Source organism: Oryctolagus cuniculus, chromosome 10, assembly GCF_964237555.1.
Source record: "Oryctolagus cuniculus chromosome 10, mOryCun1.1, whole genome shotgun sequence".
Lineage (NCBI taxonomy): Eukaryota > Metazoa > Chordata > Mammalia > Lagomorpha > Leporidae > Oryctolagus > Oryctolagus cuniculus.
This window is the reverse complement of record NC_091441.1, coordinates 68,939,285-68,954,350: the sequence shown is the minus strand read 5'-3', so window position 1 is coordinate 68,954,350 and position 15,066 is coordinate 68,939,285. Positions and strand designations below refer to the sequence as shown.

General features: G+C 51.1%; 1 protein-coding gene across 6 annotated transcripts in view; it reads right to left on the bottom strand.

Moving 5' to 3' along the window:
• Nucleotides 1-15,066, bottom strand: part of GNAL (G protein subunit alpha L) — a 191,814-nt gene that overhangs the window by 7,078 nt on the left and 169,670 nt on the right. For all 6 annotated transcript variants that reach the window (XM_008261023.4, XM_070050496.1, XM_070050497.1 and 3 more), the window contains 6 exons: nucleotides 14,440-14,494; nucleotides 13,113-13,186; nucleotides 10,218-10,276; nucleotides 9,589-9,709; nucleotides 7,005-7,135; nucleotides 1,497-1,564 (listed from right to left, as the gene is read on the bottom strand). In XM_008261023.4, coding sequence (XP_008259245.2) covers nucleotides 1,497-1,564; nucleotides 7,005-7,135; nucleotides 9,589-9,709; nucleotides 10,218-10,276; nucleotides 13,113-13,186; nucleotides 14,440-14,494 — 508 coding nt within the window. The remainder of the gene's footprint in view (nucleotides 1-1,496; nucleotides 1,565-7,004; nucleotides 7,136-9,588; nucleotides 9,710-10,217; nucleotides 10,277-13,112; nucleotides 13,187-14,439; nucleotides 14,495-15,066) is intronic.

Below are 15,066 nucleotides of genomic sequence, written 5' to 3'. Positions count from 1 at the left end.
GCCCATGCCTCAGACTCCCTGCTTGGCAGAGTGCATTTCCAAGCCAGGTTTGGTCTGCTGGTGGGGAATAAGAAGAGGTCTGTCGAGGCTCTGAATTTATTTAGGAAACGTCTGTTCCCAGCCTCCTTCCAAACGCTTGACTCTCGGTCTTGGGCAATTTGTGGTTCTCATTAGGAAGGCCTACCATGGAATACTGTTTATGTGTCTTTCTGGTTTTATGGTCCTCCAAGGTGCTCTTCAAAAAAAAAGGTCGTGTTATCTTCTACAAGCTACGTTCCTTATTGGAGAGTTTTCACAGTGCTTGCTAGTACAGAGCCAGCTCGGAGGATCCGACCACATCACCGCATGCCCGACGTGTGTCCAGCTGCAGCAGTTTCCCCCGTGTGGCCCCTCGTCCCTCCAAATGCCCTCCAGGGCTCGGACTGCTCATTATTTCCTTCTAGCTCAACAGAGGACTCAGCGACCACTATAGGGTTGTGATGGGAAGAAGTAGAGAAAGGCCGGACAGGAGGGTCTGCCCCCCATGACAAGACTACCAGCCTGGGGGCTGTCCCTGGGGCAGCCGGGGCTGAGCTCACCACTTCCGGGTATCAGCAGCCTGTCCACACCTGGGGACGTGCCCTTGGGAGTGCCTTGGCACTTACCAGTTTCAAGCTGGTAAGAACTCCTAGTGGAGTTGGCGCTATGGCGCAGCAGGTTAAAACCCTGGCCTGCAGTGCCGGCATCCCATATGGGAGCTGATTCGAGTCCTGGCTGCTCTACTTCCGATCCAGCTCTCTGCTGTGGCCTGGGAAAGCAGTAGAAGACGGTCCAAGTCCTTAGGCCCCTGCACCCATGTGGGAGACCTGGAAGAAGCTCCTGGTTCCTGGTTTCAGATCGACTCAGCTCTGGCCATTGCGGTCATTTGGGGAGTGAGCCAGCAGATGAAGGAACCCTCTCTCTGTCTCTACCTCTCTGTAACTCTTTCAAATAAATAAAATAAATCTTTAAAACAAACAAACAAGCTCCTAGCCAGCCATGACCGAGAGGCTGCTCAGAAGAAAAGAAAATATGTATAGGTAGACCAACAGATAAAACGAAGCGAAATTATCCCAGGTGTCAGCTTTGCAATGATCTCGAAATAAAAATCTGGAAAAAAAGGGGAAATGTCTGCAGTTGAGGAGACCCCTTTCCAAACCTTTGCCTTTAGCCTGTAGGGCCTTCGGATGGAGCAGGAAGGCTATGTACTCATCACAGAAAACACAGCCAAGGGACAAAGTCTGTTCCTCCAAGTGCTGTTTTCCAGAGGGCTGTGGGTCCACGCAGGTGCTGCTGCGTGGGAGCTGTGGGACCTTGTGTGAGAGAGGTCTGAGCTCTCTGAATTCTAGGGGCTCAGCTGTGAAATGCAGGCACCATCCCTTCTCTCCCCCGCCACGGTTCCGAGGAAGATTAAAGACAATCATGAAAGGCTAGGTACTCAACGTGGGAGGAAACCCAAGGTTAACAGAATTACTTACCAAAAAGAGATCCCGGATAAAGAACTTGGCTCGGGTCACTTTGGGGTCTTCTCCCGCATCTGGTGTTGCTGTGGAAATCACAAATGTTTTTGTCAGTGACATGCACAGAGCTACATCCCCAGAGAAACACAGAGGGATCACAGAGTTGGACTGCTGACTACGTCCAGCACATTTCCTCCCTCTCTGGCAACCATTACAGCGCTGATGGAACTTTTCCTTGGAGCGCTGTGGGGGGAGGGGTGAATGCTTGTTACCCCACAGTTCCTGTACTGAAACCTAACTTCCCAGTGCAATAGCCCTGAGGGGCGGGGTCTTAGGGAGCCATTAGGTCACCAGGGCTCTGCTTCGTGGATCATTTAGGGCCCGAGTTATGCAGCTCAGAGAAGCTACTGATGAAGGATGAAGTCCTATCGTGGCTCATGCTCTGCAGGTTCACAGTCCAAGGCCAGACGGCCCCATCAGTATGGGGTCTGCCGGGATGGGGGCTGGTGGGGGCAGAGGAAGACCCTGCACTGAGCTGGGAAGCAGATTGAGAAGCCACCTTCCAAGGGCAAACCCCAGTGACCCAGACACTCTAACTGGATCAAGCTTCTACCTGTTGGCACCATTGGTCCATGACTTTGGAGTTTAAGCATCTTTTTTTTTTTTAAGATTTATTTTATTTATTTGAAGACAGAGTTATAGAGAGGTAGAGACAGAGAGAGAGAGGTCTTCCATCCTCTGGTTCACTCCCCAAATGGCCACAATGGCTGGAGCCGAGCTGATCCGAAGCCAGGAGCCAGGAGCTTCTTCTAGATCTCCCATGTGGGTGCAGGGGCCCAAGGACTTGGGCCATCTCCCACTGCTTTCCCAGGCCATCAGCAGGGGGCTGGATAGGAAGTAGAACAGCCAGGACTTGAACCGACACCCATATAGAATGGTGCTGTGGTGCTGCAGGCCAGGGCTTTAACCTGCTTCGCCACAGTGCCAGTGCCAGTGCCAGGAGCCAAGTCTTATTTCAACTGTAACAGTGTCCTTACAAAATAGGCCCTGGGGGAGTGTGTCTGTCCCTCTGCCACGTGAGAACAAGTCAGACAAGGCCATCGACACAGCAGGGGTCAGGCCCTCACCAGGCACCACGTCTGTGGCATCTTGATCTTGGACTTGGCAGCCTCCAGATGGTGAGCAACACATTTCTATTGTTTGTAAATGACCTGGTCGGTCTTGGAGCTGGCGCTGTGGCATAGTGAGCTAAGCCTCAGCCTGCGGCACCAGCATCCTATACGGGCACCAGTTTGAGTCCCCACTGCTCCACTTCTGATCCAACTCACTGCTATGGCTTGAGAGAGCAGTGGAAGATGGCCCAAGTTCTTGGGCCTCTGCACTGCGTGAGAGACCTGGAAAAGGCTCCTGGCTCCTGGCTTCAGATCAGCTCAGCTCTACCTGTTGCGGTATTTGGGGAGTGAACCAGCAGTTGGAAGAACTTTCTCTCTGTCTCTCTCTCTCTTTGTAACTCTGCCTCTGAAATAAAATAAAATCTTTTTTTTTTAAAATGACCCAGTCTTAAGGCATTTTGTTATAGCAACTGGAACGAAGAAAGAGGTTAGAGGAGAACAACTTCTCATTAAACATGGACCCAGCTCTGGAGGACAGGAGGCTGGGTCCAAGTGGGCAGAGTGTCAAGTTCCCCTCAGCTTGGCTGCTAGAAGGACCTCCCCTCTCTGCGCCTGCTGCAGACTCCATATTTGGAGCCCCAGTAGAAACCAATCTGCTGTGGACCATTCTGTCTCCAGGCCCTCCCTTGCAGGGTCAAGTTCATGGGATAACCCCATGCTCTAGCAGCCCATCACTCTGTCTCCTCGGGGACAGGGTCTGTGGGGACACTGTCATGCTCCTGGGAGTACAGGATGGGCAGCTGGGGGCGCAGTGAAGCTTGACCTTGGGAGACCTACGATGTTGGGCCAGGAGGCAGGTACCGGGGCAGGCCTGGAGATGGCAGAGGGAAAGCAGAGGCAGAGAGGGGGCATGGCACCCACGATGGTGCTCAGCCTGGGGTGGGTGCTGGGGCCACTGGGAGCTTGGGAAGGTCCCCACCTCTGGAGTCGCATGGATCCCCTCTGGGTGGGACCTGGGCACTGGCCTTTCCCGAGGGGTGGCTGAAATACACTAAGCTGCACATGTGAGGTACTTCCAAAAGTCTGTGGCAAAGGAATGAAAAGATATAAGGAAACCTCAGAAAAGCTTGTGGAAACAACAGGATTAAAAGGTGCTGACTTTGGTACAAAACATCTTAAAATCTATGCACAGCTTTTTCATAATTTTCATTTCTGATGGATTTTTTGAAGACCCCTCATATACACCATTTCAGCATTTTTTTAGTACTTTAAGAAGTGGTGTTTTGCCTAGTGGTTAAGATGCCCATGGATCTGATTTCTGGCTCCTGCTCCTGTGTCCAGCTTCCTGCTAATGCAGACGCTGTGAAGTGGTGATGGCTCAAGGTGACACCCATGTGGGAGACCTAGACTGAGTTACCAGCTCCCAGCTTTGGCCTTGGCCCTGCCTCAGCCACTGCAGGCATCTGGGGAGTGAACCAGCAGATGGAAGCTCTTTATCTCCATGTCTGTCTGTCAGATAAATAAAAGAGGGAAAAAACCATTTTTTTGCACCAATATAAATATCCTTTCAATTCCATCTTCTATGAACTTTTCTAAGTTCCTCATGTTTTAAATGCACCGTCTGATGAATTTTGACATGTGCATCCACTCAAGAAACCACCAATGCACTGAAAACAATGCATCTGGCACCTCCACAGGTACCCCTGCTCCTCTGGCAACCCACGGATGTGTTCTCTGTCACTGTGGACATTGTGTCTGCATTTTCTAGGCTTTTAGACAAATGGCTTCACACAGCAGGCAGTCTTTTTACTTAGATTCTTTCACTGAGCCTATGAGTTTCCTCCTTGCCTTTTAGTGCTGAGAAACAAGGAGCTGGGCTCCCTTGGGAGGAGAGGGCAAAGAGGGGCGTGGCTCCTGCTACTCAAGTGGGCATCAGTGACAGGACTGCTGCGTGGCCAGCAGCTGTGCTTCCCTGAGCCACAGGGCTGGGGCCTTTTAACATCCCTGGCTGGGGCCGCGGGCTTCAGCTTCTATCAGGCCAGTGGTGGCGGTATCGCCCGTTAGAGCCTAGTGTGGAATGGTTGTGTTTCGGAATGATGATGTGGCAGAAGTTCAGAGAATGTTCTGGAAAGGCGAGTGACAGGGAGGCCAGGAAGGAAGCTGGGGCAGCTGCTGAGACAGGGGAATGAGGGCTTGGGCTAAAAGCTGTGAGAGGGAGAAAGGAGGAAGATGCTGGACGGGTGGACCTAAGCGACTGCGTGGACTGGGGTGAGGGGAGGTAGTAAGGGCCTGCTGGGGAAAGAGGGGCGGCAAGGGCCTGGCCCTGATCATTCCTCTCAGGCAAGCTGCTCCCACCTCGGCCTCGGGAGGCTTGTCAAGTGCTGTGAGGTTGGTGTGAAGGAATGACGAATTTCAGTGAGATTCACGTGTGATCGGACCCTGGGAAGGGGCTGGATTTTGAGCCTGTGCTGGCTGATGCTCTGAGCACTCTGGTAGATGTGGGTCTGATGAGAACAGGCGAGGGGCAAGTGCACAGACCCATTTCCAACGTCTGTTTATTTTAAAACAAAGTATCTGGGGCCAGCACTGTGGCGTAGCCTGTAAAGCTGCCGCCTGCTGGTTCGAGTCCCGGCTGCTCCATTTCCCATCCAGCTCTTTGCTATAGCCTGGGAAAGCATAGAAGATGGCCCAAGTCCTTGGGCCCCTGCACCCACATGGGAGACCTGGAAGAAGCTCCTGGCTTCTGGCTTTGGATCAGCAGAGCTCTGGCCGTTGCAGCCAATTGGGGAGTGAACTAGTGGATGGGAGACCTCTCTCTCTGCTTCTTCTTCTCTCTCTGTTTAACTCTGACTTTCAAATAAATAAATTAATTAAAAAACAAAAAAACAAAAAACAAAGTATCTAGCAGAAGTCCAGAGTGGCTCCAGATTCTACGTGTCTACTTGCAGAAGGCCTCTGCTGTTATGGAGAAAGGAAAATTGAACATGAGGAGTAAAAGGGCTTAATTATTCATGCAAGTTGTCTCTCCCTTTCTCACTACATACAAAAATAATCCCCAATCTCAACTATAGTTTATAGGAAAGTCTCTTTAATTCTACTTTATCTAATTTGGGATTCAAATTTCAAGAAGTGATTTTTTTTTCCTTAATTTGTACTGATTTACTTTTACTCTTGCTGCAAAGGCAGAGAGAGAGAGAGAGAGAGAGTGAGCGAGCACTTCCATCTGCTGGTTGGTTCACTCCCCAAATGCCCTCAAAGCCAGGGCTGATAGACCAAAGCCAGGAGCCCTTAGCCAATCTGAGTCTCCCAAGTACTTGAGCCATGACCTGCTGCCCTCTAGGGTGTGCATTAGCAGGGAGCTGGATCAGAGCAGGCTGGAACTCAAGCCAGGCTCTCTGAGATGGGATGTGGGCATTGCCAGTGGTGTCTCAATCACTGAGCCAAATGCTCACCCCAGAATGATATTTTGCCTGGAACAAAGCATAGCATCTACACGACTCTGGATTTGGTGAACAGCAGAGACTAAAATACTTCCCCCTGTTTACCTTTCCTGGCTTTAGCACTGCAGCTCTCAGCCTCAGGTGGCAGGGATGGCTGGTCACCCCGGAGCAAATCTCCAGTGCTGCAGCCACAGACAGCGCTGGGGGCACAAGTGTGCAGGCTCAGGGGCCAAAGGCACGTGCTCAGAGACACAGGATGCAGACACTGGTTGTGGGGCCTCGATCAAGCTATTACCTGCTTCAGCTTCACTTCCCAGTGGAGGGGCTGTGAGGGTGGGACAGTCCCTGCAAAGGGCCAACAAGGGCTCATCACAGCAGACCCTATCGGAGGCAGCACGGTGGAGAACTCGCCCAGGCAGATGACAGTCAAACCCCCAACAGCCCACCCTTCTGTTGCAGTTTGAGGGGAAAGTCAGATTACAAAACATTTACAAGTGGGACCCCAAATAGGTAGAGCCTCAGAATTACAAAAACCCCAACTCTGAAACGCTCCAGAATCCAAAACTTTTTGAGCTCTTACGTGACAGCACAGGTGGAAAATTCTACACCTGACCTCACAATCAAAACGCAGGTGCACAAACAGCATTGTACAAAATCACCTGTATGCACAGGTGTATACGACACAGAAATGAATTTTATGCTTAGGCCCCATCCTCAAGATGGCACTTTATGTGTATGTCACTATTGCAAGATCCGAAAAAATTCTGAAAGCAAAACCATTTCTGTCCCTAAAGCATTTCAGAAAAGGGACACCCATCCAGGACTCTGGCACTTTACACTGGGGCAGTAGGAGGGAGGACTGATTTAAACTAAAGGTGTGTCTTTGATTCATCAGAAGTATGTGGAGTATAGTTACAGATCTATTAGGAACACTTCTACTCCTCTACCCCAGGAACAGTGTTCTGACAACTCACCATCTTCAGGAACAGTGTAGTTTGCGTACTCTGGGAAATAGTCTTCGATTTTTGATTTCCCTGCCAAGACTTTTTCTGCCAGCATATCTTGTTTGTTCAAGAACAGGATGATAGAAATGGTCCGTAACCATCTAAAAAAGGAGAAAAAACCCACACATTTCACACATGCCCATATCTGAAAGTGCCTCTAATATAGAAGGTGCTAAATTACAAGGAAACGTTGTTGTCCTCCTGGAAATGTACAGGACTTAGCAGTGGGTGGCGACCTGCATCCCCATTCCATCTGTAAGCAACGAAAAGCAAGTGCAGGAAGTTCCTGGGGCTCTTGGGCATTGTCTAACTCATTTCCATCGGGGAAATACATTTATTGGTTCCAACGATAAGATATGGTTATGGAATAATATACTTGTACTAAAAAGTTTTTAAATTATGTATACAAGAACTTCCATCTGTTGGTTCACTTCTCCAGTGCTCTCAACAGCTAGAAACAGAGCAGGGAGGCTGGAACTCAATCCAGGTCTCTCATATGGTAGCAGGGACTCATCTGATACCTCCCAGGGTGTGCATTATCAGGAAGTTGGAATCAGAAGTAGAGCCATGGGGCTGGCACTGTGGTGTAGCTGGTAAATCCCAAATGGGCACCGGTTCAAGTCCCAGCTGCTCCACCACCAATCCAACTCCCTGCTAATACACCTAGGAAAGCAGTGGAAGATGGCCTAAGTGCTTGGGCCCCGGCACCCATATGGGAGACCCAGAGAGGCTGCTGGCTCTTGGCTTCAGATCGGCCCAGCTCCGGCTGTTGCAGCCATTTGGGGAGTGAACGAATGGATGGAAGATTTTGCTTTCTCTCTCTCTCTCCCTCTCTCTCTCTTTCTCTGTAACTCTGCCTTTCAAAGAAATATAAAAACAAACAAACAAAGAAAGAAAACCAAAAAGTTCAGCCATGGGGCACAGCCATGGGGCACACCATCACTGGCCATGCCTGTGTCCCATACTGAAGTTCTGGTTCAAGTCCTGCCTGCTCTGCTGCTCATCTGGCTCCCTGCTAATGTACCTGGGAGAGCAGCAGAAGATGGCGCAAATGCTTGGGTCCCTGCCACCCACGTGGGAGTCTCAGAGAGAGTTCCTGCTCCTGGCTTTGGCCTGGCCCAGCTGGTCATCATGGCCATTTGGGGAGTGAACCAGCAGATGGAACATCTCTCTTTCTCTCTCTCACCCACTTTGGTTTACAAATAAACATGTAAACTTTTTTTTTTTTGAGTGGAGTCAGGACTCAAGCCCAGACTCCAATATGGGATGTAGACATTCTAACTGGTGTTTTAAGGGCTGGGCCAAATGCCCTCCCTTTTACACTTGGATGTGTGGGGTGTAATTTAATAATAAGGGGCCACAGGACTTCTAATGCTAGAAGTGGAAGTATTAAAAACAGCATAGCAACAACAACAACAACAAAACGCAGGAGTCCTTAGCTAAAGGCCTAGAGCTGCATTCCTGGCTGGCTTGGTTCTTTGAACAGGTCTAACATTTAGCCTCTATTTCCTGTCTTCTTTGGGTATATTTCTTCCTAAATGCTTCAAAAGATACATGGTGTTTGTGTGTATTGCATGTAGTTAGTTGTTAGATGTTTCTTTCTGAAAATAACCACTTTCATCACTTAATACCAGCAGTTCCAAACATGATTACGCTTGGATTTTTGTTCAAGGAATTTTTTTTTTAATTATTAAGGGGCCAGCACTGTGGTGCAGTTAAACTGCTGCCTGTGACACTGGCATCCCATATGAGTGCTGGTCTGAGTCCCAGCTGCTCCACTGCTGATCCAGCTTCCTGCTAATGCACCTGGGAAGGCAGCGGAAGACGACTCAAACACCTGGAAACCTGCCACCCACGTGGGACACTTGGATGGCGTCCTGGCTCCTGCTTGGGCCATTGTGGCCATCTGGGGAGTGAACCAGCAGAACGAACATTTCTCCTTCTCTCTCAGGAACTTTCAAATAAATAAATCTTTAAAAAATGTTTATTTATTTTGAGGGAGAGAGAGAAAGAGCGAGCAAGCTCCCATCTGCTGGCTCATCTGAAATGCCTGCAACACTAGAGCTGGGCCAGGCTGAAGCCAGGTGCCTGACACTCAGTCCAGGTCTCCCATGTGGTGGTAGGGACCCAACTGCCCGAACCATCACCTGCTGCCTCCCAGGGTGTGCATTAGCAGGAAGCTGGAATTTGCAGTGGAGCTGGGACTCAAACCCAGCACCCCAACACGGGATCAGGCACGCCAAGCAGCTCCTTAACGGATGCCCCAAACGCTTGCCCTGTAAGGGACTCCTAGGGGTCAACTAAGTATCAGTGGACGCTCTAAACTAAGCCTTGGAAACAAACAAAAACAATTTTGGACCCGAGATATAGTTGTAGGCTTTCAAAACAGATTTAAATTTCGAACCCAGAGCCTATCAGACTTCACAGAGGAGGAATCCCCATGTGATGGATGTCTCGATGCTGGATGGGCGAATTGGTCAGTGAGGACAGTAAACACGGAGTGAACCCCTCTTCAACAAAAGGAGCCCTGCAAGCCCGGGGTGAGCTTTGTGACCTGTTGTTCCAGATGCTCTCGAAGAGGTCCAGGGACTCCCTCAGCCTGTTGGTGTTGTTGTCTTCACGGATCACCATGTTGTAGCTGCTGCAGGCAGCCACGTAGATGATGGCGGTGACGTCTGAGCAGGGGAGGGGAGGAGAGAGGAAGCACCCCAGTTAGACAGAGGTGGCCACTGTGGGGTGAAGGCCAAGCACAGAGCCGACAGCGGCCCAGGGCCACTCGACGACATCCTGCCGTGACCTGCTGGGGTGACGTGGATGTGGCCTGTACCTTTGGTTGTCTACACAGCGAGGAGCCCCCAAGACAACTGTGCATTTGGGATGCTGACATTCTTTATTCATGAGATTCATATTAATCGGTCAAGACCTAAGTTTTCAGTTCTGTGACTGTTTTGGTATAACTGAGATGGGCGCAAAGTTGCTATAAATGACATACTTACTGCTCAGTGTAAGTTTTATGAGTGTCCTATACCTGAGATGATGGGACACAACAAATTACAGAAGGAGCACAGTTGCTCTACTTCACGGGCTAGCTGGGCTAGAGATGGCCAAGTTCAAAGCTGGGCAGACCCAGGGGCAATGTGAGTGCTAGCGTTCACCCCCATTGTCCCAAGGGCATCAGATCACCATTGAAGCACTGGATCCATTTTCTTCTCTCATCCCGCTGGCCACCAACATCGAACATACTGTGAAAGAGCGAGAGGAAGACAATTACTTGGGGGACCTGAGAGCCCACAGCACATGGTTTTGCTTTCCTCCTTGGCTCTTAGAGGGCTCTGGCTCTGGCTGCAAGATCTTTGGTTGCAGGTTCTGCAGTCTTAGCCCCTTCTCTGTCATCCTACAGGGTCCAGGGGTGAGAGTGGCTGGCACAGAATCTGAGACACACAGGGTGCGTAATAAATGCACCAATTTCCACTTGATATCACCTGTGGCTCAGACACTGGGGCCTCTATTAATGCAAGGCAAGTCCCTGTCAGGGGCAGATGCTGTGACTTGTCCCCACTCTCAGGACCCTGTGTCTGACCTCCACTCACCTGCGCACCTTGTCGCCTGCAGCACTGAGCAAGGCTTCCTGGGGACCCGTCTGCATCTACCTCTTGGGTACCACCCACCTCTGCCCAGAGAGCTGCAGGGGGGTTCTCTCGCCTTCCCAATTTGGGGCAGACCTCTGGGCTCTAGCCCGGGGCTCTCCCAGTCTTGCCCAGCCATGGTGGCCACACCGTTTTCCTCTGGGTTTCTCTCACTCATCAGGCTGGCTCCAGACCCTCTTTTCATAGCTGCCTGCACCGCTTCCTGGGCTGCTGTCCCTGGGGGAGTTTCTCTGCACCTATCCATACTCCCCCAACCCTTCCTAGGCACATCTGGCTCTGAGCTCCCTCCCTGCTCAGACTTGCATGCGTGCAGTTCACAGACCCCCACAGCCTCTATTTGCTTGTCTGTATGCTTTGCATGAGAGCATGGAGGGCTCTGCCAGGCGCTTGATGCAACATCTGTGGTGATTAGTGAATACTTTGAAAACATTTCTTATTCAGTTATTCAAGTGGCAGAGAGAAAGAGTGTTCCCATCCACTAGTTCACTCCCCAAATGCTGGCAATAGCTGGTGGCAGAATCTGGGAGCTGGGGACTCAATCCAGGTCTCCCATGTGGGTGCCAGGAACTGAGTCACTTGAGCCATCACCACTGCCTCCCAGGGTCTGCATTAGCAGGAAGCTGGAGTCAGGAGCTGGAGCTGGGAGTCACACCCAGGTATTCTGGTGTGGGATGCAGGTGTCCTAATTGGCATTGCAACCGCCAAGGATCCATGCCCATCTCAGTGAATACTTTTAAACAGAAGCATGACTGTAGGGTAAGACTTGATTGGCAAAAATTCCACTGTGCCCGGGACTTGGTTTTGATATGTGCAAAGCAATCATCCACACCAGCTTGGTAGTGCACTGTGTGGTGTAGAGACTCATGGCTGTGCCACAGAATCCACCAGGTGCCACAGAAATCCTGAGCTGAGAAGCTCTGACAGATCTGCAGCTCTGCTTATCTCTGGTGGCACCTGGAGCTCAGAGGATGGGATGAGCAAAGGCACTGGGGAAGGCAGGACCACACAGCTTCGAGCTCACTAAGTCCAACCTGGCGAGGCAGGCAGCGGCAGGGAGCAGGAAGCAGAGAGGAGAGGCCAGGTCATATTGAGTTGGGCAGGGTCTGGGTTTTAGGGAGCAGAGGCAGCTGTGGGCTGCTGAGCCTCCCTCAGCAGAGGGAGCTATGCTGTGCGAGAGCTCATTTCACGGCAGTGAGTGGGCCAGAGTGGAATGAGCAAACAGGCCACGGGAGACCCTCCAGCACACTGCTAGGACAGTGTGGGTGGGCAGGAATGGAGGGCACGGGTCACAGCTTTGGGAGAGAAATGAGAAACAAGCCCTCAATTCACAAGCCTTTATAGGGGAGAATTAATGTCACTGAGGAGAAAAACGAAGGAGAAGGGTTATTCAGTGATGCTGCGGCTTGGGGAGCCCAGGAGAGCCCTCGGCAGACAGGAAGAAATCGTGCCTCCCGTTCTCAAGCTGTGACCGTGAACCTTGAAGGCCAGACGCTGGGCGAGCTCATTTGGAGAGGCCTCTGCTCTAATAAAAGGACCAGTCATCACAGGGCAGGTGTTTGGCTAGCAGCTAGGCTGCCCACGCCCAGCCCTGGAGTGCCTGGGTTCGTTCTTCAGCTCTGGCTCCTAACTCCAGCTTCAGGAGCTCATGTAGACCTGGAAGGCAGCAGTGATGGCTGAAGTAGTTCGATCCTTACTGCCCGTTTGGGAGACCTGAACTGTGTTCCTGCCTCTCAGCTTTGGCCCTGGCTCAGCCCCTGCTGCTGTGGACTTTTGGAGGGGTGAGCCAGGAGGTGGCATATCAGTGTCTCTCTCAAATGACTTTTTAAAAAGGCCAACAAAGGGCTGGTGCTGTGGCACCAACGGGTTAAAGACCTGGTTTGTAGCACTGGCATCCCAATTGGGTGCCAGTTCAAGTCCCACCTGCTCCACTTTTGATCCACCTCCTTTGCTAATGAGCCTGGGAAAGCAGCGAAGGATGGCCCAAGTCCTTGAGCCCCTGCACCCTCATGGGAGACCCCAAAGAAGCTCCTGGCTTCAGATCGGCTCAGTTCCGGCTGTTGTGTCCATTTGGGGAGTGAGCCATCAGATGGAGGACTTCTCTCTCTGTCTCTCCCTCTCTCTGTAACTGTCTTTCAAATAAATAAATAAATCTTTTAAAAAATTTAAAAATTATTTAAAAGGGGTGGGGCAACGACATCAACAGCTAGCGTGGAAACACGGGTTTCCTTTCAGGCCCTGTCGTTTCTACTGTTAAGTGAGTCGTAAAACCCAGCCTTTCAAGCCTTGGTCACCTCCCCTGAGGGGACAGGGCTGCCCTCTCTGAGGCTGAGCCCCTGGCACCCCAAGGCCATGAGGGCGGGCTCTGGGCTGGGTCCTGGGGCTCCACGCCCAGCATTCCTGCAGCAGGCCACAGTCTCGAGCTCATACTCACTGGAAGTTCACTTTGTCCACTTGGAATCGTGTCTCGAAAATCCCCGAGGTCAGAACCCTGCATCTGAGGAGGTCCTGGGGGCCAGGGAAGGAAGCAGAGTTAGGTACTTGTCATTTCTCCTGGGAAGCCATGAGCTTCGCAGGTTTCAAATGACCACTTCTCCCATTGTAAGAAAAAACAAACAATAGGAATTAAAAACTCAAGTGAATGCTGTCTCATCCACCAGGGAAATCCTGATGTGTTGGCTTGGTCCTCAGAGACTTGGTAACTATGCTTTTATTTTCCTTTAGACCCTCATTATCATTACCATTACTACTATTAATGAATGCACCTGCTGACTGTCAGCCGCCTGACAACCAAACCACAGCGCTTAGTACTCCTGGGAGAAAACCTGCCAAGTTCTGTTGCCACAACTGGGAGCCTCCTGCTGGGACACAGGGCGAGCCCAGGGCGAGTGTGACTGTGCATTCATTAATCAAACTGCTCTCACGGACTAAATGTACTGGATCTTAGGTTTACCCCCTCTTCTCTGACTATTGCTGTTTTCTCTAAGATTAAGGGTGTTATGTTCCCAAGGGGATGAGAAAGGCACAAAGCTGACACCTCGGTACATGTCCAGGTCTTTTCCTGGCCACCAAATCCTCTCTGGTATCTGTCAGGCAGCCACTCTGTTACAATTCTGGAAGGCAAGAGGTGGTCCTGTTGTTTCAACATAATAAGGGACAGCCCTGAGGGACTGATTCCAGACTAGCAGGTCCCCGCGGCTGTCACATCATCTTCCACCAGGGCTGTGTGGGGTTTGCTAGCCCTACAAGCAGCCGGGGAATCCTGAGCTCAGCAGCCCAGGGCTCTCCAAGTGTTTGCAGATGCCCTTGGGTCAAAAGGGCACAGAGTCCCTCTCTACTCCTTACAAATGTGCAGCTGGGTGCTCTGCAGTGGCTCAGCCCCAAGGAGTCACTCTGGAGCAACCCAGAAAGTGGCTTGCGTTATGTGCAGCCCTGCACCAGGGTCAGAAGCAGAACGGGTGCCATTTGTGCAGCTGGGGAGGGAAGGTTTAGCTTTCCAAGTCGACACAGGCGCTGAGCATTCCCAATCTGCAGATGAAGGATCTCCAGGCTAGCGAGCCACAGGCTTAGTGGTGGGGGCACCACTAAGGAGCTAACACACCATGGACACTGGCGGGGCACAGCAGTGATTGGCAAGAAGTAGTCACTTCCAGGATTTTTAATAATCGCCAAAAAAAAAAAAAAAAAAAAACCAAACAAAAAAACCCGGAAGTCAATCTGCAAAGTTTCCAAGGAGTGAGGCAGGCTCTGACGTCTCCTACCTGGTCTGTGGGCGTGTAGTCAACCAGGCTGACGCTGTCGATCCGTTCCAGGAAGCTGCGGAAAAAGCCAGCATAAGTTCAGATGGGGTTTGTGATCCCTTTCTCCCAGGTGGGGTAGCTGATGCACCATTCACCTAAGCGCAGTGGAGACTGGGGGCTTCCCTTCTCTCCTGGGTAAGCATCTGTCTGGGTGGCACATCACTGCCAACTGAGGCCAAATGGACTGCACCTCTGTACAGACATGTGTATCCATGCAGACATCTATTTCGCATGTGCCTTCCCTCTTGCCCACTCCCATGGGCTTGGGGTTGGGGGTTGCTGAGAAATTGGGGAGGGGGCTAGAGGCCTCCCTTCCAAGGCTACTCTAGTACAAGAAGGCGTTGTGATGCAAATTCAACAAGGAAGTGACAAATGGGCCTTGAGCCAAAGTTGTGTTCTATATGACTGGGTGTGTGTATGACTGTGTGCGAGTGTGTGTGACTGTGTGAGCATCTGGCTGCAAGTGAGTGTAGCTGTGTGGCAGTGCATCTGGCTGTCTGTAGGACTGTGGGTAATGTGTGTGTGTTGTATGTGCAAGTGTGCATGCATGTGTGTGAGTGCGACTGTGTGTGATTGTATGTGTATAGC